This window comes from Sander lucioperca, chromosome 3 (assembly GCF_008315115.2).
Source record: "Sander lucioperca isolate FBNREF2018 chromosome 3, SLUC_FBN_1.2, whole genome shotgun sequence".
In the NCBI taxonomy this organism is placed as follows: Eukaryota; Metazoa; Chordata; class Actinopteri; order Perciformes; family Percidae; genus Sander; species Sander lucioperca.
The window spans coordinates 44272226-44295753 of record NC_050175.1 but is presented as its reverse complement, the minus strand read 5'-3'; the positions used below and the strand labels follow the sequence as shown (position 1 = coordinate 44295753).

The 23528-nt window shown below is 41.8% G+C and overlaps 1 protein-coding gene across 2 annotated transcripts in view; it reads right to left on the bottom strand.

Annotated features, from left to right (window-relative positions):
- The window catches only part of dpy19l3 (dpy-19 like C-mannosyltransferase 3), a 616246-nt gene that overhangs the window by 570149 nt on the left and 22569 nt on the right, over positions 1 to 23528 (bottom strand). For both annotated transcript variants that reach the window (XM_031290692.2, XM_031290690.2), the window contains 9 exons: positions 21965 to 22086; positions 21201 to 21346; positions 13836 to 13959; positions 13175 to 13309; positions 12643 to 12774; positions 9369 to 9470; positions 9116 to 9189; positions 3997 to 4155; positions 1647 to 1778 (listed from right to left, as the gene is read on the bottom strand). In XM_031290692.2, the coding sequence (XP_031146552.1) occupies positions 1647 to 1778; positions 3997 to 4155; positions 9116 to 9189; positions 9369 to 9470; positions 12643 to 12774; positions 13175 to 13309; positions 13836 to 13959; positions 21201 to 21346; positions 21965 to 22086 (1126 nt within the window). The remainder of the gene's footprint in view (positions 1 to 1646; positions 1779 to 3996; positions 4156 to 9115; positions 9190 to 9368; positions 9471 to 12642; positions 12775 to 13174; positions 13310 to 13835; positions 13960 to 21200; positions 21347 to 21964; positions 22087 to 23528) is intronic.

Sequence of the window (23528 nt, the reverse complement as noted above, 5' to 3'; positions counted from 1 at the left end):
CCAATAATTTGATCACAAAAAATCCTTGAAGCAAAATTCTTTGCCTCGAAGCTTCGTTAAATCAATGTAATTAAGGTTGTACGGCTCACTGTGTCTCCACACGGAGGATAATTACTAGCGCACACAACAGTTTGACGCTTCTGTGGACACAAGACCGTTTCTATGCTGTCTATGCACGAGACTGACGGCCCAGATTACAAATGAACGAAGACGAAAATAGCGAGGGTCTAAGAGAAGAGACAGGCGAGAGAAAACGACAGAAAGTTTGGGATCATTTAAAGCTGCAAACACGCTGCTACATCATCTCTGTAGAAAACATCCAGTCTACTCATCCATTCAACGGAGCAAACCTGACACAAGGTAGCTAACTAACGTCTGCTGCTCTCGTCCACCGCGCTGTTTTACACAACTAGCCTACAGCATGCTACTCTGCTAATAGCCATGTTTTACCAACAAGCTAAAACGAGAGCTGTCGGTTTGTAGTCTAACTGTTTATTAGTTTGCTACTAATCTTTGGAAACTTAGCTGCTGCTGGAGACAAACCGGCTCCTCCCCCCAGCATGGCCACTTAATATGCACGTGAATGACGTCATCATGCCGGTGATGTCTGCATTCTTTATTCTTTCTCCTCACTCAGGATTAGCCTTCTTAAAATGTGTCCCCCAGAACAGTGTAGTTGAATAGCCCTACTGTAAGCTTTGTACAGTCACATTTACCCTCTGGTTAGTGAACAGCTCTTTTGCATATCCAGTGCAAAGAGCCAGAGGCAAGAAGGGGAAGGGGGTGAAAAATATTAACATTTGGGCCACCAAAAATGTACTTGGAATTTGGCAATAAAAAATGTTGCTTTTTCAAAAAAACCGGTTTCCTTTTTTTTTTAGTACACAGCAATAATAAATATTTAGTATTGCTGTTTACTAAGTATTTCTTACTAAGTATTTCTTATCCGATTACTCGATTAATCAATGGAATAATCGGTAGAATACTCGATTACTAAAATAATCAATAGCTGCAGCCCTAGTATTTTATTTGTTTGTTTTTTTAAATGCCTGGAAGAGCTCAGTAATAACGTTGTCAAATCATATTTTGGTTGCTTGTTTGAGTTGATAAAAATGTAACTGTGTTAAATGGGCATATGATAGTGTCTCATATAGGCATGGGCCGGTTACCGGTTTCAAGGTATAGCGCAGTTTGAAAAAGTCACAGTTTCAAAACCACTAACATTTTCTGTCATACCATTCCTAAGGTATGAGCTGTTTTTTTATGCGTGGTCAAGGGGCAGAAAGTGCAGTTTAGAAATCCCACTCCCTGCCGATGTGCAGTGTGTTTAAAAAATAAAATGTTTGTGTTCATTGGAAAAAAAGTTGGTTTTTTTACCCAGACATTTCAAAAATAATACATTTATAGCTGTCATTGCAATACCATCATACCGTGAAACTGTGATATTTTTGCTAAAGGTTATCATAGCGTCAGAATCTCTTACCGGCCCACGCCTAGTCTCATATTGATCGCAGGACCCTGAATTGAATCAAAATCGTATCGTGGCAGACATTAAGATATCAGCAAATAGCGTATCGTTGTCCAAAGAATCAATATAATATCGTAATCAAACTTGTGATTTACGCCACTAATGTGCATGAGCTCACCTCATAGTGCTGAAAGCCAGGAGGCCGTAGAACAGTGTATGCAACAGATTGTAGGCCACATCTGGACGAAGAGCCACCACTCGCCCGTCTGCGGCTCCTTTCCTCTCCTCGGCCGATCCTCCTTTAGGTCGGCTGAGAAACAAAACAAAACAAAAGGCAGCAGGACAAAAGACAACAGTGAATAAAGCATTCCAGCCAGACGCTTGAGAAGAGAGGCAGAAGGGTAGGTGGGTGGAATGAATATTATTCAGATTTCAGATTTCATTAGCCGTTTTGCGCACAAGCGGACACGCAGTGATGCAGACCCATGAGCGTTTGTGTCTGCAGGAGTCAGTACGCAGACAAACAGAGAAAGGCCCGAGGGCAATGATGTCACTCCCCCGGTTTGGCCTCCCGCACCGAATCAGACGGACACTGGCTCCCATTTGAATACAAATCCAATCTGGCTCTCCCTTCTACGTACGTGAGGTGGGGTAAACTGGATTAAATTAATTCCTGAATTGGCAAACAGCCATTTGTTCTGCGAGGTTAGTATTCCAGCCGTCCAACAGCAGTGGGCGAGTTGATATGCTAATGTGATTAGTTCAATGCGGCCCCTCACCTCGCACCACAGGCAAAAGAAGCTTTGAAAGGCGGCTGGTAGAATATTCTGTTTTCCTGAGCATGAAGCAATAATGGCATTTCTAAACCTGCAGTGATGTGAGGAGACACAGGCCCGGTGACTACCACTGGGTCCGCTTCTAAACTGAAACTCCTTTTACTTTCTGCAAGGGCTGAGACTCTCCGGTCATTCACATTTCACTATCTCCTTTGACCAACTTGCCCGAATAAGGACGCCCACAAACTTGTACATCCAGCGCCAAGTTTGAGGATTAAAGTGCTCATATTATAATTTTTGGCTTTTTCTCCTTTCCTTTATTGTGTTATATATCTTTTTTTGTGCACGTTATAGGTTTACAAAGTGAAAAAGCCCAAAGTCCATCTCAAAGGGACTTACCATCTCCAACAGAAAACACTGTTCACTAACTGCTCCAAACAGCTCTACTGTAGTCCAGCCTTTACTTCAGAGACAAACGTGGTCACTTTGGAACACACGTTATAATGCTCACCTAGCTGCTAGCGTGGCACGCCCTCATACTCTGCTTCTGACTGGCTAGTAGTCCTTACCTAGCTACTGCGCATGTGCGACTCCCAACAAAGAGAAAGAAGTGAGAGGTCTCACTCTGTAGCTAAAACAGAGAGCTCAACACACAGGGTGAAAAGAGGAGCTGCAGCAATGTGCAGTACAACAAAAATATGGTGTTTTCTGAAAATAAAACCATGTAAACCTATTCTGATATAACCTCTAAATATAGTTATGAACCTGAAAATGAGCATAATATGAGCACTTTAAATGAAAACTAAATACGCAAGGTGCTAACCTGAGCTATCACTTTGTTGTGCAATTACGAGTCATTTCTGAGCTTGAAACGGTTATAAATATAGTTTGTTTTATTTACAAACTTATCAAGAAAATGATTTTTAATTGAGTTCATTGATCCTTGAAAGCAATGTTTTCATTTCCTGCGCTTCCTTCTACACTGCTGCTAATGCATACTGTGTGTGAACTAACAGAACGGTTAAGTAAGTAAGTATTAACATAATTATTTTAACCGTAGACTATGTCAACCTACTGTGAACACAACGTTGACTTATTACCCCCGTTTAAATTGGTATGAGGAACGTGTTCGCAAATAGTTGCTTATTTACACATCCAGCAGACACGGAGCAACATTAGCATTCATTTGGCGTTGTGTTGTGTCCACCTGATGAATTCTGCTCACTCTCCTTTAAACTCGGTTTAGCTTCACCAGCTCCTGAGGGAAATCTCTGTCTCTTTAGCTGCTGAATGCTCCACTGTGTTCACCAGCTCGTCTCTAACTGTGTCTGGATCTGCTGTTTGGTGCTGGGCAGGCAGTGTACGGGAGTTGAATTTCACAAAATACTGGACACATGACAGATCACTTATATCAGATAGTCAAGGGTCGTAGGGTCACCAAACAAATCAATAGATTTCTTTCTGTTGGGAGTGCCACAAACTTCAGACTAAACTCGTCATTAGCTTTCAGTTAATGCCGTTCACAGAGAAACAAACGGAACGACAGATGGAGGAGATCACACTACTGCCACTTGATAATTAACATCAACAGAGTGGAAGGAAGAGGGAGACAACACGTGGAAATTGTCATATCACCGCGTACCTCCTCCAACACAGAGCTGCCAAACACCTCTCCATGTGACAGCAGGGGTTTTCGAAAGTACGCCTTCTCCCCCTCCCCACCTCCCATGTCCCCCCCCAGCCATCACCTACCTCAGGTTGTGCAGTGCAGCCAGCGCGAACACGCCGCTGAGCAGCAGCAGTGTGAGGATGTAGGGGTACAGCAGCAGGGTCCCGGCCAGGCGCTCCAGGGTGTCCAGGGGCAGCAGGCCAAAGGCCTCCTCACACAGATACAGATTGGCATCGAAATCCCTGCAGGAGGGGAGGAGAAATGAATGGAGACAGAGAGGGGCGGGTGAAAGGGAGGAAGAGAGCAAGAGAAAGGGAAAGATGGACACAGAAGAAATGGAGATGACACAGGGAGGAGAGAGCTAACTTCATTGTTAACAATTGAAAGTGTAACGTAATATGTTTTTTTGTTTAGTCTCTCAGTCTTTGGTGGTTAACGTTCACTGCAGAGGTGATCACTTGTCTATCAATCAGTATATTCTGTTGATGAAGCTGACAGTTGTACTCATGCTAACTACCCAGGATGTTGTTCTCTAAATGTGGCCTAACTAGGGACTATTATCCCTGGCCATTGCACATATTATATAAACTAGGGATGTCCCGATCAGGTTTTTTTGCCCTCGAGTCCAAGTCCGAGTCATTTGATTTTGAGTACCTACCGATACCGAGTCCCGATCCGATACTTCTATAATAATTCAACTTTATAATACCTCCAGACCGCAGACATACTCACGCTTTCCGCTTCAAGCTGCTTCCGTGTTCTACTTTGCTGGCATTTAACCAATAGCGTCTCTGCAACAAAGTGATGTCATGCCGCACGCGTTGCTGTTTCTGTGTGGAGTCAAAAGGGTCTAACTCTGGGCCACCGCATAACTATAGATGTGTTAAAAAATAATGAGAATATATATACATATATATCCGAGTCCTGATCGGGAGGTAACGTCCGATTCCAATCGAGTCTGAAACCACGTGATCGGGCCCGATTTCCGATCACTTGATCGGATCTGGACATCCCTAATATAAACTGTGGACTTTTGCACATCGCTGATCAATAATTTTGCACAACCTGCACAAACCGTCCAGCCTTCTTTTCCTTTCTAAAACAGCTATACTGCAAATATTTGTTATAGTGTCTTTTTACATCATTTTATTGTAATATATATCCACTCTGTGTGGATGTTTTGACTGTAGCAGTCCTCTGCTCTATTATTATTTCCCTTTTTAATATGTGTATTGTTTAAATAATTGTTTATTGTTATACACCAAGCAAGTGCTAACGTTGCTTGGCAAAACATCTGATTCTGATTCTAACTAATCCAGGCTAACATGTGGTTTTCGAGGCTAAAGTGATCATTTTAATAATGCAACTAATTTAGTTTTATGAACGTAGTGCACTTTTATTTTGAAATAAAGGCAACATGAGCAGAGAGTCAGAACCAATATCAGCACTGATATGTTTTGCAATATGGCACTTGCACTTATATGAAGTAGGTGTTTAGGAAAGGCTCTCAACATGCACCAGATATAGTAACTAACTATGTGCAGGAACCTCAAATTTGTACTTAAGTTAAGTACTTGAGTAAATGCACTGAGTTACTTTTGACTACTGGTTCATATATGAGGTTACCCTAAAGGTGTGGACATACAGAGCCGATAATCGGCCGTTGGACAGTCTGGCGAGGTCGGTGACTCGAGTCTGTTCAGTGTGTTCCGTGCCGTCGTCCGTCCGAGGGGCCGTCGGCCTTCATTTTGGCCGATTTGACATGTATAATCGGCGGGGCGGGCACTGCTTGCAGTCGGACTCAAATTACCCATCTGATTGGTAGAGTTCTAACCAGGAAACGGGGAGCGGAATGAGCGTGACTAGAGTCTCTCAAAATCTGACGAAAACCTTTTAAACTGACCTTTGTCGATCTGAAATGAAGACAGATTCAGCAACTGCACGGCCTATTTCTCTCTTAAAATGTTTTCAGAAACACGTTTCGGTGAACTATTTTTGTACAATATGAGATTGTATTCTGAACGAGCCGCCATGACAGTCTGTCTTTGCTGCATTTCCGGAGAAACCAAACCCATGTGACGCGTTCGTCCAATCAGCTGCTGGTTTTCATTTTTGGGCGACAATACAGATTAGCACCGCCTGCTGTTATGGAGACGTATTACATCTCGTCGCTTTGGTGTGTTCTGAGGCACTTTTTTGACCAATTTGGGGAGACTGATCAGCCCAACTGCCTTTTCTGTAGGGCTGAACGATTAATTGCATTTGCGATAATATCGCGATATGTTAAAACGCGATTTCCTAATCGCAAAGGCTGCGATTTGGTCACATGACTCGCGAGAGCAAATCAGTCTGCACTCCGCAGAGAAAGCATCAACATAGCATGCTACCGCTACGACGTACCTTGAGCTGATTTCTGTCATTCAAACAACTCTGAGTTGTAGTTTAAAACTTTTACAGCCATTTTAATAAAATGAAGGGTTTTATTCGGGCTCGAGTCCATACATGCAGTTAATGGATACAGGCACGCAGAACTCAAGGCTCGGTTAGCAACGATTAGCTCTGTTTAGCGGTTAGCGGATAGCTCCGGTTAGCGGTTAGCTCCGTTATAAAGATATGAGTGGAGGAGCTGCCACTGAGAGGGGTAACAACCAGACTCTGATAAATGACGTTCGGGGAGCTTTCACAGCAGCGTGGCCGCAGTTTTATTAGTACAGTTAATCCCACGGCAAGAACACCAGCAACATGCTAACGTAACGAAACTCTCTGAGCAGCAAGTGCACATGGCAGCACGCAACTTCACGAGGGGGAGGGGCTGGAGGCAGATCCTCTCTGTGCACTGTAAAAAATACACATGTGTGTGTGTGTGTGTGTGTGTGTGTGTGTGTGTACTATATACTATATTTTTACTTATTTAACTGTCTAGTGTGTAATTGTGTGCTGTTCATACTATACAATGATTTATTGTTTGTCTTTGTTGAATAATACAGAAGACAAAGAGGTTAAAAAAATAATCGAATATCGAATCGCAATATTTGGGAAAAAAATCGCAATTAGATTATTTTCAAAAATCGTTCAGCTAGGGCTGGGCGATAAATCGATTTTATCGATTAACTCGAATGTGTAGTTAACGTCGATTTGTTTAAATGAAAATCGATTTTCTCCTTAACATCCGCCGACGCTCCCCTCTGGGCTCCCATAGCTCCGAACGGGCTCAGCCCTCGCCCCGCGCGTTTGCCATAGAGATACACAAACAACATGGCAGCGACAGGGACTAACATTAATTCTTTTCTTAACTAGTAGTTTCATTACTTACTTATCCGTAATCTCCGCCGAAATGACCGGCAGCTCGCGGTGCTCTGTCCCCGGCTGAGAGTCACCTATTATCGTATAACTGAATCACCAGCTACCGCTGACCTAAAGGACCACCATGCGGGGCACCAGAGCCGGTGTTGAGGAACTCTTTTGCGGCTCAACACATCTACTAAATGCTGCTGATACGACCGAGCTGTGATGGAGGTCTGTAGCGGCTTAAACAACTAGCAATCGCCGCTCTGTAGCACGGAGCTCCTCTTCGACGTTTGTTTCTACCGCTAGTTACTACTAGGAGCTTGCTACAGGTGTGCTACATTCAAGAGACCATGGGATGGTAATGTACGTTACTCAGCAACAGGTGAAAATAGGGGCAAGGTTGCGCAATAACGTTGAAATGATTTGAACTTTTAGCGAGGAGCGAGAAGTGAATTACCTGTATGTGTGAAAACAGCTTTATCTCACGCATCCGTTTGTTTGTTGTTGAATATATAGCACCCCCCATCCAAAAAAAGGGAAAACACTCAAACCAATTTATATTTCCACAAAATTGGCATGAATAATCATGGTATACATGCCCCATGTGTGTGCGTGTGTGTGAGTCAAAACAAAATAAAGTTAAAACTTGTTTTGAACAATTTCTTTGTCATCTGCAGATTGATTTTAAGTAGGGGGAGAAAAAAATCGATTTAAATCTTAAATCGGATTTTTTTGGAAAAAATCGGGGATTTTATTTTTAGGTCATATCGCCCAGCCCTACATTCAGCCCTACTTTTCTGCCAACGTTTGGCCGTCGGCTCTGTGTGTCCACACCTTAAAACATCTTGGTCATGATCCAGCTAACTGCAGGTTTGGCCTGAGGATTTGTTGCTCTAACAACAACTCCAGATCATTTCTAGGCCAGCTTTGAAGTGCTGAAAAATCCAAGCTTTGTCCAATCATTGAAACATTAAATCAAGATATAATAGGGCCTTGTTTTTCCAACTACTACATTAAAACTGGAAACAGCCATTAAAAACCTCCAGGAACTGAAGAGAGAGCTGCAAAAATGGACATTTTACGTGTATATTACTTACATGTTTCCATCACAAATTACAAAACGTCTCCTTACATAAAGGTCTTTTTCTGTCAGGTTGACAGAAAAAGCGATACACATATGTGTACTATATTACAGCGCGTGTTTTTCAAAATATACTGGATCTATTATCTCGATATGGCATGCTGCATGACTGTACAGTATAAAGTTGTGTTGTTTTTTTACAGCGTGCAGTACATTTTCCGCATGACACTGGCAATACTGCTTCTGGTAAAGTAATTGAAGTGAGAATTGAGATATCACAAAAACTCAAGGCATTCAAAAACAAAAAAAGAAAACAGTTAAAGAAAAGAAATGTCAGCCATTGAGAGAAACAAGAACAGACGGAGAGGCAGAGCGGAGAGTAAGCAACGTGTTTGCCAGCCTCCTGAATAATCGAAGGGCCAGTTGTGTGGCGTTGGGTTGCGAGCTGTGTTATCTGCCAACCTGGAGCAGCTATCTTACACACACACACACACACACACACACACACACACACACACACAGTATCTGATCGATGGGAGGCCTGATGGCGTTACCCTGACATCTATTATTCACACACTGCATGCATGTGTGTGTGTGTGTGTGTGTGTGTGTGTGTGTGTGTGTGTGTGTGTGTGTGTGTGTGTGTGTGTGTGTGTGTGTGTGTGTGTGTGTGTGCACCCCAGGTGCTAAAATACTGGTGCTTAGTGGATAATACAGTCTGTGAGCACGTACCTGTGGCAAAATGTGGATTTATGAGAGTAAAGTGCGACGCACGTGAATCTATGCTTGTGTGTGTTCTGTGTGTACGCTGCTACGAGTGTGTGTGTTCATACCTTGTAGGGCCCAAGGTAAACTTTGACTTGATGAATTTAAAGATGTGTTCGTCTGAGCTGAGCTGTAGTGCTTTCTGTAAACACACACACACACACACACACACACACACACACACACACACACACACACACACACACACACACACACACACAGAGATAAGGTCATCTTGTCAAGGCTCAGATCAGCATCCCAGATGTCTAAATATGTAAATAACCCACAGAAAAGAAAGAAAGAAAAAAAGAGGAGGAGCACCTTGGCCAGGTAGTTGATGGTGACAGTAAGAAGGAGAACCAGGGCGCTGTGGAGAAGCAGTTTGCCCAGACGAACCAGCAGGCTTCCTGTCTTCAGACCAGACTGCATCAGCAGGCAGCAACACCAGGTTAGTCAATACATATTTTATATCCTCAATGCAGTTTTACATTTAGACATTTTAGGGAAACATATATATATATATATACACATATACACATGCATCTTCACTTGGACACGCCTTGTATTAGGTAAATGCAGAGATGCTGACAATTCTCTGAGCTAGAGTCCAAGTCCAGTCTCAAGTCTTTGAGCTAGAGTCCAAGTCAAGTCTCAAGTCTATGAGCTAGTGTCCAAGTTAAGTCTCAAGTTGAGTCCAACTCCTAAACTTGCTTGAGTTTCGAGTTCCTAACGAGTCATTACGCACTTTTCACAAAATTTAACAGCAAAATGATCAGGTAAACTTGGTATGTTATTTTAGTGACTAGGGTTGGGGTTTGATATCATTCTATCAAATCTGAATCTAATTTTCAATTGATTATTGAATCCATGTGTTCAGCTTTCAGTAACATACATTTCAAATGAATAAACTCAATGATTTTAATTAGGTCCGTACTTTTAGTACCGGTACTTTTGTTGTAAGGTCCAGATTCAGAATTATTGAGTTGATCCAATGAATGAAAGTTTAACTGAGAGATTCAGACAACTCAAATGAATGTGAAACGGCCATTGTTTCACAAGATGGCCTTCACTTAACAATGTTTTCTTTTTCCATTATCACATCACTTCATATTTCATCTTTATGTTACTACTTTATGGTGTTCTATTTCATCCCTGCTGACCGCCAGAGGCGGTGCTTAAAGCACTGAATATTCCCTTCGCACATGCGCAGTTCAAGTATGTATACCAACGATGTCACTTGTGACCCCTGGATGACCCGGGAGAGACTATATCTTCCGGTGTCATCGGGGGATCTGTTCCTTTTTTCTACTCGCGTGCAGTTGCGTTTACTTAAACATTGGCTGAAGCCTTGAACTTCAACGTTTTCTACGTTGCCGTCGCTGGTGGCCTTGTGACCGCGTCGGTCGGAGCAGCGACAGTTTGTTCGTCCTCCAAAGGCCGTGACGGCTCGCCGCTAGGAAGCTACCTTTTTACGGAGGTTGGTGAGTCTCGACGGTGAAGGGAGCGTTTAGCTTCCCACTCCCGGTTTGAGTTGTTTTCTTTGCTTTGCGTTGGGTTGGTGGCTGTGTTTTCGCCAAAAGCTACCTTTGTAAAGCACAACACTGTCCACTGTCAATTTGACAGAGTGATGCTTCAGTTATCTGACAAATGATGTTTGGCCGAGTCCAAACGCCAGCTTGCACATCAAACAGACAGCAGCCAGCCACTTTCATTTTGGACATTAATATTAATTAGCTGCAGCTGACAGAATTTGCTGTCAAAGGAGTTTTTCATGTAAAGCAGTGAAAGTAAAAAAAATGTTAAAGTTCAAACTGTTGTCTGGAAAATGAAGCGTCGATACGCTGCAGTCCTACGTACATACATTTCAACGTTTGGCCTTGGGAGGATATCAAGTCATTCCAAGTCAAGTGTTAAAGGAACACGCCGACTTATTGGGAATTTAGCTTATTCACAGTAACCCCCAGAGTAAGACAAGTCCATACATACCCTTCTCATCTCCGTGCGTGTTGTAATGCTGTCTGACGGCTCAGCGGCATCAGGCCAGCACATAACATGCAGGTGAATGGTTCCAGTAATCCTACTGCTCCCAATAAGTGACAAAATAACGCCAACATTTTCCTATTTACATGTTGTGATTTGTAGAGTCACAGCGTGTACAATTAACAACGTAACATGAGACACAGCCATCTTCTAACCGTAAACAAACCGGGTACTATATTCTCAGGCGGAAGAATATAGTACTTGGGCGGAATGATTTGCTTTGCAGCAAGCCTGTCTGAGAATATAGTTCCCGGTTTGTTTACGGTTAGAAGATGGCTGTGTCTCATGTTATGTTGTTTTTTGTACACACTGTGACTCTACAAATCACAACATGTAAATAGGAACATGTTGGCGTTATTTTGTCACTTTTGTCACATTTCGGAGCAGTAGGATTGCTGGAACCATTCACCTGCATGCTCTGTGCTAGGCTAAGCTACCGGTGGAGTTGTCAGACAGCGTTACAACACGCACGGAGATGAGAAGGGTATGTATGGACTTATCTAACTCTGGGGGTTACGGTGAATAAGCTAAATTCCCAATAAGTCGGCGTGTTCCTTTAAAGTCCGAGGGGAAGTCATGAGTTGCTGGTGTCCAAGTGGATTTGCATGTTGAGTCTAAAGTCATCAGATTCATAATTCGAGACTAACTAGAATCCAAGTCAATCACCTCTAGTCCGCACCTCTAAAACATATAAGAATGGGTCAAACATGCCTGCGTAATGAAACATTTCACAATAAGAGCATGTGTTACTGTATACAAATATTTGAAGCCAGATGTGAAATCTTTCTCTCCCATTTGTGATTCTCAACCTTCCTCCATCTTACTCTCCATTCCACGTTAAATGTTTCTGTAATTGTTACTGTGATAGGATCTGATTTAACTAAATTAAATTTCGACCTGACAGGAAAATGTGTCTACAGCATACATATTAGAATTATCTTCTGCAAAAAAAGAGACACAGACTTCTTCACACCATGCAGGTTAATCTTCCATCTATGTTTTTTAAAACAAGCTACCACAACTGTCTGGATATTCCTCTGTGATACTTTGATACACTAACAGTATTATATTTAGAGGTGTAACAATGAATCGATTAATCAATTAGTTGTCAACTATTAAATTAATCGGCAACTATTTTGATAATTGATTAATCGTTTGAGTCATTTTTTTCTGATTTCTCTGATTCCAGCTTGTTAAATGTGAATATCTTCTAGTTTCTTCTCTCCTTTGTGACAGTAAACTGAATATCTTTATAGAGATTTATAGAGTTTTGGACAAAAGACATTTGAGGACGTCATCTTACGCTTTGGGAAACACTGATCCACATTTTTCACCATGTTTTGACATTTTTATAGATCAAACAACTAATCGATTAATCGAGAAAATAATCAACAGATTAATCGACTATGAAAATAATCGTTAGTTGAAGCCCTAGTTATATTGATTCTCTATGTTCCCAAATCCTGCCTCTTCTGATTTCAAACTCTCAAATGTTTTACTCTGTATCCATCTCACTCACACAAACACACACACACACACACACACACACACTAACCTGGCAGTGTTTGATGAAGAGTGCGGCTACGATGAAGCTCAGAACCAGTGACCCCAGTATCATGGAGTTACAGAACTGGAGGAGCCACACACTCAGCAGACTGCTCACTTGAACAAGGTACAAAGTGGTCACCTAGAGAAACACACACATGGTGCTGTGAAACAATTAGAGTAGGTAATTCGAGATGACCGTTCACGTATACGCGCGGGCGCCATCTTGGGCAAACAGTCATGACCACTAACCAGTAACATAGCTCAAGCAAGGCGTTCGTCGTTCGACTGGTCGTGACTGTTTTCCCAAGATGGCGCCTGCCTGTATACATGAACGGTACTGTCTTTCTTTATAACAAACTGTCTGCCGACGACTAGCGTTATAAGCTAATTAGCGGTTTGCGATGAAACTGGTCACATTCGATTAGCATGAAAACAGATCCCAGAGAGCGGTCGACTCGGTACACATATGTAATTAACCGCTAGGTTCATTTTGCGCCGGATTTGTCCTTTAACGTATCTGTTCCGTCTCACAGACGTACCTGTGTAGTTGTTAAGAAGTCGACACAGTCCAGGGCGTATATGATGAGAGCCTGAACGAGCAGGATGAACTGGTTGAACTGCCACGTCAGACAGAAACAGAAAGTCGTCACATACATCAACCACACCATCACCTTCTGAGGACGGAATCACACACACACACACACACACACAGGTTAGATACTTGGTTACTAATGGCATATATACTAATTCCTGCTGTGCTACTAGACAGAAGATTATTGAGCAGATAATGTGTAAAAGGCTGTTGAGGCTAATCAATTTAATCAATAGCTGTGATTTAGAGTGTGTGTGTGTGTGTGTGTGTGTGTGTGTGTTCTTGTTTAACTATATTCGTGGGGTCCAAAAAACGGGAATACAGTATAATTGTGGGGTCCGGACAGCTTTGTGGGGCCAAAATGCTGGACCCCACAACTTTAAAGGGCTGTTTGAGGGTTAAGACTTGGTTTTAGGATTAGGGTTAGAATTAGGTTATGGTTAGGGTGAGGGTAAGGGTTAAGGTTAGGCATTTAGTTGTGATGGTTAAGGTTAGGGTAAGGGGCTAGGGAATGCATTATGTCAATGACGGGTCCCCACAAAGATAGTGCCACACACTATGTGTGTGTGTGTGTGTGTGTGTGTGTGTGTGTGTGTGTGTGTGTGCACCTGCTGTAAGGCGGTGAGCTGAGGCCGGAGGTAACAGGTGACAGCGGTGACCTGCAGCGCTAAGAAGGGCAGAGACCAGTTCTCTCTGAGGGAGATGGTGAACTCCACACGAGTGGTATCCACCCTGGAAGGAGGTAGAGAGGGAGCAAAAGAGGAGTGGAGAGATGGTGGACATCAATTAAAAAAAAAAAGATGTAATATAATATGTCACAAGTCGCAACTAAGGAGCTTGCTGCGCTGAGGGCCTCGATGGTTTCCATGAAGTGGAGAGAACGATCGGTGGGGATCTAGGCTACATCCACGCTACTACGTTTTCATTTTTAAGCGTTTTGAGACAAAAATGATCTCTTTCCACACAAGCGTCTTAGCTCTGTAGCAGAGCTAAACATCGCCCATATTAACATGTCTGACAACCATTATGTCCTGTTTAAACCTTGAAAATATTCGCTATTTGGTTACTGGCTGCAACAGCAAATTCAAAAAGGTGTGTGTGTGTGTGTGTGTGTGTGTGTGTGTGTGTGTGTGTGTGTGGCTTTTCTGGAACACTTTCAGAATCTCTAGTCAATTTAGAGAAGCACTCTCCTCTCGCCATTTTACATTGGTTCACATCATTTTCAGTCACATAATTTAGGCCTTTTCTTCTACTTGTCTGTTTTTGATTTCACTTTGAGATTACTATCAGCTCTTTACTTATTTGTGTTTTTATATTGTGTTCTCACATTATTTTACTTCTTGCTATTAAACCTGACTTCCAGTACTTATCTCTTTTTAAAACTCCAGACTGTGTGTGTGTGTGTGTGTGTGTGTGTGTGTGTTCTTGTTTAACTATATTCGTGGGGCCCAAAAACCGGTAGTCCAGTATACTTGTGGGGTCCTGACAAGCTTTGTGGGCCCAAAATGCTGGACCCCACAAGATTAAAGGGCTGTTTGAGGGTTAACACTTGGTTTTAGGATTAGGGTTAGAATTAGGTTATGGTTGGTCTTTGGTGTTTTTTGCCCCCAACGTCTCCTCCCAGGCAGCGTGGCAATGGTTATGTTTAGGGTTAAGGTTAGGGTTAGCTGCCTGGAAGGCACCGTTGGAGGCAAAAGGTTAAGGTTAAGGTTAGGCATTTAGTTGTGATGGTTAAGGTTAGGGTAAGGGGCTAGGGAATGCATTATGTCAATGACGGGTCCCCACAAAGATAGTGCCACAAACCTGTGTGTGTGTGTGTGTGTGTGTGTGTGTGTGTGTGTGTGTGTGTGTGTGTGTGTGTGTGTGTGTGTGTGTTCACGTACCTGCTGTTGTGAATGGGCTGTATTTTTTTCATAGTATTTTCTCTGTGATATGCAGACACTGTACACATTTGTGTATTTGTTTAACAAAATAAAATAATAAAAATATGTGAAGGATAACATGTCTGACAACGCATATCACACGACCGCATACACTGGGGTAAACAGGAAGCAGATTGCTTGACGTTTCTCGGCGGTTTAAAATCATGGATGTGTCAGCTGTAAAATACAGAAAATAGCAATACAGCAGTGGCGAAGAGTAAAGGGATTTTTTTTTTGCTTGGAGCGCGATGACGTGGAACTGTTACTGAGAGGTATGTAGTGTGTAGTAGTGGAAATGTAGCTCTCGACGTGCTGGTCACACAGGGGTGGTGGTGTCAAACCTATTGAAGGATGGGTTCAGCTCAGAAGAAATTCAAGGTCCCCCTGTACTGCGGAGACATCTCATCCCACACCTCTTGTGTACTGTTCTGTCCCATTTTGACCTCAATCTTCTCCATCTTCTTTTTTGGCCTCTCTCAGTTTCCCCTTCAGCTCCTAGTAGTATATTGCAATATACTGTACAAGGTTCTAGTGACTTTCAAGTGAAATACTAAAATGCTTCAAACTCTGCCGTTTTCTGTTTGATCATGGCAGCTTTTTGGGAAATATGCTTATTCCTTTTTTTTTTTCTTTGGCTTGGTGATACCACTTTCATGTCTGTTAGAATGAAAACAAGGGTAAACAGCTAGCCCGGCTCCGTCCAAAGAGGACAAAATCCAACTGCCAATTGTCAAAGAGATTATGAGTTAACAAAAGTGCATACAGCAACTTATTTTAAGTGAGCAATACTGTATGATGAAATTGAGTAGAAAAAAAATAGTTTAAAGTAAAGTTAAGTAGCTACATAAACATGTTTAATTGGATTTCACATACGGGAATGTTACTGTTGCTACAAAATAAAGTAAACTTGATCTCGTTTCTGTCACTGGCCATCACGCTACACGAGTGACACAATGCTACAGACAGGCCACACATTTAACACATGTACAATAGATCAAGTCCTTGGCCCGTTCAAAACAACAGACTGAAACATTTACCACACTCTGACGCCACAAATACCAAAATAAAAGCTTGATTAGGAGTGGTTACACTTTATTTGATTTTCCTCTCAACCATGAACACTCACACCTGGCATAAATCAACTAGGACCTTTAAAAACGGCCTCATTCGCAACATTTTGCTGCTGAAGTGGATCATTAAACTGATGATTTTCCTTCACAACTGGTGATTCTACAGCGTGTGACCTTAACTGCGCTGCTGTCTTAATGACAACCACGTGCATGTTTTATGTGACTGCTCTTCCATATATAAACTTGAAAAGTGATATAGAAAGACATCATTGTGTTAAAAGCTTATGACAGTAACTTTAGAACTGCTTAACATGCCCAGAGATGTATACCATGGGCAGAAAAAGGAATCACAGCTTAGTGTGCTGGGAAAAAAGGAGAGCTGGAGCAGAGCTGTAATCGGGCCTTAAAAGTTAGGACCGAAAAGGCCCAATCCCGACAAGTACATTTTGATTGACAGCTTTTTAAAAGCCCAAACCCGTTTACAGCCCGACATTATTCAAATGTGCGATCAACATGCCAGCGGCAAATTCCCTGTCGTATTTTAACAGAATGTCTCTTTCATTTCACGCTCGATGGTGTTTTAAGCCCCCCAACATCGACTTCAAGGCAGCACTACGACAGTCGACTTCAAGGCACCTAACCCTAACCCTAATAATGGTATGTGTATTTTTTAACCTCAAGGGCAAGTAATTCAGACAGTATTTTAGACCCTTTAAATCTTTAAATAATATGTCTTTAATATTGGGATAGAATTTCGTTTGTATTGTGACGCCAGGCTATTTATTTTCATAACTCTCTCTCTCTCTCTATATATATATATATATATATATATATATATATATATATATATATATATATATAATTTTATTTTTATTTCAATTATTTATTTTGTAATGTCTCCAGAAGAGAGAACAGGGCAGGTGTGGAGGTGAAGTTTAAATCTCCCGCTGTCCGTCCTGTCCAGTGGTTCTTTTAAACAGCTTTTATATAACCAAACCCGTTTTTTTTAATGAGGTTTTTAAGTGTTTTAGTCACAGCAGTGGTCCCCTTGTGCCCGTGCCCTTCGTAGCGCCCATCCTGGGCGTTGCGTTTTAACCCTAACCCTAACCATTGCCTAATCCTAGTGCCTTCCAGGCAGCGACGACGTTGGGGGCAAAGATCTTCAGCTCTAAGCTGGAGTTTATTTTTTTGCTCCCAGAATCTGAGACAAAAATATGATTTGGGGACATGTGAATTTCACACATGCTGCATGCAAAGGGATTACTATGGGTAAGAAAATCTAAACAGATTTCCCGATGGAAGTAAATAAGATAATCCAATTAATAATTAAAGCATACATGGAAATAAATAATCCACCCATAATATCAAGGGCTGATTACTTTTGATAAACGCTCAAGTAATTATAAAAATAAAAAAAACAGCTTAATACTGAGATTTCAGATAGCGATTGAAAAAACAAAATCTACAGCATGGAGGAAATCCTTCTGAAAGAGATTATTGTTTTCTTTAATCACACCCACGGTTTACAGTAGGCAGTTACATACATGTCATATATGTTGGAGAGAGCGTGGATCACTTACATATTGAGTCGGAATGCAGTCTGCATGGAGTGCTGCTCGGGTGTGGAGAGACTTAAAGCAGCCATATTATGCACATTTTCAGGTTCATAATTGTATTTTAAGGTTGTACCAGAATAGGTTTACGTAGTTTAATTTTCAAAAAACACCATATTTTTGTTGTACTGCAGTGCTCTCTCTCACTGCTGCAGATCCTCTTTTCAGCTGGTCTCTGTTTTAGCTACAGAGTGAGACCTCTTTTCTTCTTCTTCTTCTGTACTATCTTTGATTGCACTGCACATGCGCAGTAGCTCAGATGTAGATCATGTCAGCTAGCTAGCTCCATAGACAGTAAAAGAAAGGCTGTTTCTACAACTTCAGTCAGTTACAAGGCAGGATTAGCTGAGAGACTTCTAAATGAGGGCGCACATGGAAGTAGTTCTTTCGTAGATTATGGTGAAATTGTGTGTGTTGTAGCAGTGCTTTGCTATTGAGAACGAGGTAGCATGCTACCGTTAGCATTAGCGTTAGCATGCTAATGCTAACGCTACGAGCTAATGGTTGCGGTTAGCCTGCTAGTTTCGGCTTGTGACGTCACAAGCCGTGCCCATTTTGAACAGCTCACCCAGAGACTGAAGGCAGGACACATTCAGAAACCGTATCTCACTCTAAACAGCATGGATGGATTTTTTTCAAAGTTTGTATGTGTGTGGAAGCACCAGAGACACAACATAACACCCCAAATCCCAGAAAAAGTGATTTTTTCATAATATGGGCACTTTAAATATTGTTTGTCAGAAAATGGTATCTTAGGTGTTACAACAAATAACAAGATATGACATCCCAATGAGTTGGATGGTACTTTATCTCTGTAATATTTTAAACTACTACAAATAGCAAGTAAAAGGCCCTTATAGGGCCTTGGAAATCAGCAGCTATAAATGCTGTGACACACTGCATTTGATAATTGGTGTGCATGTATCTTTGTTTGTGTCCCTATCAAATGAACATCAAATAAAATAATAACAAAGGCCATTACGAGGAACTGGGGAAAGCTAGCTCCTCAGACACAGGACTAATGGCTAATAACTGCTCAAGTGTTTTTTTTATTGATATTGTTTAAAGGTGCCCTGTGGAGTTTTCTATAAAGTAAAGTATAAACAAAAGTTTCTGTTTATATTCACTGTTACTCATGAGAAACTAATTGAGTGTATCTTTGAGGACTATCAAACATGCTATAAGCATTTACTTAACATACTCACTTTACTTAATGTTTGAAACCTACATTGTTTATGCCCATTTAGCTTTGCTTGCTGAGTTCTTCGGCACTACAGACATGTTATTAGATGAGCAGGAGGATGGCTAACGGGGGATTTCCACCAACTGCGGAAAGGCTGCAGATCGGCTCCGCTGCGTGTCGGCTCCGTGCTCCGCCGTCCTTCAATCCCCACCAGGTCCGGATTTGTTGCGGAACGGCTGCGGCCATGACTGACAGCTGAAGTCACGAGGACCCACAAGATCTCGCGAATTCATGTATGATCGCACGATATAACAGGATGTAGTTTCCATAAACAGAACCACAAAAACAACAACAGTTTGTTTCAGGCCTGTCTCCGCCCATTATGACGTTTTCAAGGTGTAGTGCAGGGAAATATGAGCCGCCGTGAGCACGGTGTATTTTATTTTGAAAATTAACAGGATGTTTTATTTTGTTTCTGTGCTCGACTTCCTGTCCCGCACAATCTGCCGTGTGCTGAATTGCTGCGGAGCTCTCCGTCGTCCGTCAAAAATAGAAGCTCTGCGTATCTGCTCCGGAGGGCTGCGGATCGCCGGAGCTGGGACGGAGTCGGAACGCAGCCGTTCTGCAGTCAGTGGAAATACACACACTGACTTTAATGGACCTATTGACTCCGCCGCCGTTTTTTGGGGGTCAAATAATTTGAATGATTACTTTTAAAACGTGTTTAGGGTTGGCCCCTGATTCTATCACTGACTTACCGTTACCCACTTATCAGCCTGAATGCAGCCTGAGATGCTCCGGCAGAGGTTCCGTTAGTAACTCCTAGGTCAGGGCTAAAAACCAGAGGAGCCTTCAGAGACTCTGGCACCACCTGTCGGAGGAGACCAGAGGCCTGTACTACGAATCAAGATCAACATGCCCTGGATTTATTTCACCTAACCTAACAAGCGCGGTCCCGCATAAGCTGTGTCACGACGGTGGTTAACAACTAGTTCAATCAACCCAGGGTTTCCCAATCCAGCGGCGCACACGTTCACATAAAAGAGACTGTTTGCACAGCACAACCAATCACAAACATCTACCACAGCCGCATATTTTACATAAGAAGAGCAAACTATAATTCTACATAAATATGAAGAACATATTAAGAGAAGATTTATATACCAACAGATGGCAGAAGTGGACATTTTACTTAAATAAAACATAAGGACATTAGTTCACAGCTTGGACTCAGTAGTGGATAAAGCAGCGACTTGAAATGTATACATCTTATTTCTATTTTTGTGGCTAGCATCACCTTTCCTCACAGGACCTGTTTCCTTTTTTTCCCATATATTACTCACAAATTGAGGTGACTGTGTTCAGTTGTTATATTGTACTGAAAATTCAATTAAAAAAATAAATAAAAGAAGAACACAGACACGGTTTTGCATGCAAAACGCAATAAAGTTACTGCTTCCTAAAACAGAAAAAAAAAAAAAAAAGAAAATGTAGATCTTTCATAAAAATACCCATCAGGCAATGTTAACGGGGTTGTCGCTCTCTAAATGTTTTAACTTTTATGAGCGTACCTCTCTCTCTCCACCGGATCTTCTAAGAACGGTGACGCCGTTATCTACCGAGTATTGATTGGTCAGTAGGTGGGGCTTCAACAGCGGTTGATCTCTAATCTCCAACCTAACCTGCTGGGAGCAGGTTAGGTTGGAGATAGATTAGAGATTAGGTGTGATACACTAAACCCTGAGTTGAACCTGAAGTTACCTCGGTAACGCCAAATCTCGCTTCATAGTACAGGCCCAAGGCAGGCTAGCTCCATTTCTTTTTTTCAGATCTTACTTATGAACGCAATTTTTCAGAATTGCTTTCCCTTGAACGGTTATTCTTCCGTTTTACTTGTTTTATTGTGTTTTAGTAATTCATACCTCACTTGTCATTATCACGGTATCTATTTTTACTTTTAATCTGGTAATTGTCTCTTGTTCTTTGTCTCTGTAAAGCACTTTGTAACTTTATTTAAGTGCTATATGAATAAAGTTATTATTACTATGTTTAACCCTGTTCACATACAACCAGAGATCACAACCAAAAGGTCATAATGAAGTGATACTGAATCCAATTTACAGGGGCACAAACATGTAAAATGTTTATGCTGACATGTAAACTTGAACGCGCTGCTTTGACCCACCTGTTGAGGATGTACCAGACCCCGGCGAGCGTACCGGCCAGCCAGGAACCCGACAGGAGCCATGCTGTGAGGTACAGAGCGATCACATACACCGCTTGGAGCGAGAACACTGTGTATATGTAGAAATACACTGGCTCCAGATACACCTGGAACACACACACACACACACACACACACAGAGAGAGAGAGAGAGAGAAACCATTAGTTCATTAGGAGCTGTAAATGAACACACACAGAGAAGTTGACTGCAGTGACAGCGACAGACTCGGGCATTCAGGAACTGTGACTGTGGCATTTTCAAAGTTTGGTCTGATATTTCACTTCCACGCCTTTCTTGTCACAGTGAGGACTCTGAGGAAGCTCAGTAACTGTTTCTCGGTTAATTGATGTGCCAATACAGAAACCTTTTCCTTCCAGTGTGACAAGTGCAAGTGTGCCAAGCCATGTCTGCTTTAAAGACCAAAATCTAAAATGCCACCGTACTTCAAATGACTGACAGTCTGCTAATATGACTATCATTCACAACAGTACCAGGGAGGTGGTTAATAATAATGACTGTGAGAAGAAAACATTGAAGTGTGGTATTCTTTTTTTTTTTCCTTTACATTTTTCACACATCGAGAATGCTTTATTTTCATGGGCCACAAATGACAACAACAGTCACAGAGACAGTCAATCATTTTGTAATAGCGGCGGCCATTACTCTAATCTTTTGTGTTTTACAAGCCAATTGTAAAATAGCTGACAGCTGAGTGATGTGGTACCTGTATGGGCAGCAATCTGTAGAGAACACTGAGAAAGACCTCTTGGTAGATATTCATTCGCTGTAGGAGATTAATGGTCCTCTTGGATTCTGTCAAGTTGTCATGGATCAAATCGGAGAGCCCTAGGAACACACACACACACACACACACACACACACACACACACACACACACACTTTAAATGCCACCATTTATTCACAGTTAGAGACTGATAAAGCTCACTTTGCTCATTAACAGAGTATGGTGGTGTTAAAGAACAATAACAGTGCTTCAACCACTATAACCATAGAGTGTTCTGCCTGAATTTCATTCCGTGATTGCTGAGAGCACAATGGATGTCTGAACCAATTAGTGCATTCAACTTTGGAAGCCCTCAAGCATCACTTTGCTCAATTAAAATAACTGAGTACTGTTGTACTGCTTGTTCTCTCAAAAAATCTAAATATGCCAGGGTTTCCGGCATTGTTTTGGTGTCATATCTCCAATTGAGTGTGGATATTGTTTAGGCCGTCATTTACTAACTAAAATGATCACGAGAGGAGATGCTTCAAGATCTGGGTGGCATACTATACCTCTGCTCAACAATTCCCTGCAAAAATCCTGTATAACGATAAGGAAGTTCTTCCAAAGAAGCTTTAAAGCCGCTATAGGAAATAGTTTTTACTGTACATTAACAATGGATTGCTACTGACTACTTAGATGTGACAGGTGTCGCATATAGTAACCACTCCACTCTGCAGTTCCCCTTAGTTCTACATAGTAATTTAGCATCTTTCTGCTTGCTGTTTTGATTTAATGGTCTGCAAATTAACTAATTTGCTCCACTCTCAGCACTATCATTTGCATTGTTTTAAGCTGTAGTAGGCAGTTAACACTCTAAGAACCCACTGTACACCACCTGCCCAGCACCAGGAGCAGACAGACAAAGTTAGTGACTAGGTGGTAATCATAGTGGAAACCCTAGCTGCTAAAGAGACAAATATTCCCATCAGGAATTGGTAGGGAGCACAGCAAATCTGAAAGGAAACTAAATATTAGACATTTGCCAGGTTGCCACAATTGGAATGAATGCTAATGTCAGTCCATATCTGCTGAATGTGTCAATAAGCAACTAGCTAAGGTACTAACAAGTTTTTGACAAGTTTGCCATACCAACATAGGTGATAATATATCAGTTGTGTTCACAACATGTTTCTGTTGCCTCCAAGTGGCCAAGAAAAGTAGGTATTGCAGGTTTAAAGGCTAATTCAGACTTATTGCATCTTTGGGTCTTGTTTTTGTAGTTTTGGACATTATTTCTATTAGTGGTAATAACATTGTACTGACCAAAATAATAAATCTGGGAACATGACAACACTGGTACAACAAAGTCCAACAGAGAAAGCAATATGAGTGGCCAGAAGGCAGACATGTTGTATACACTTTAACAAAACTGTGAACATACCTAAAGGGTTGGTTATAATCCATTGTACAGGACAGTCTGTAAACTGTGATGGTTAGAAATTTAGCATTCCTTTGTTTTCTCTTCCAACTTGGTTAAACTGGGAGTTTGTTTACAACCTGT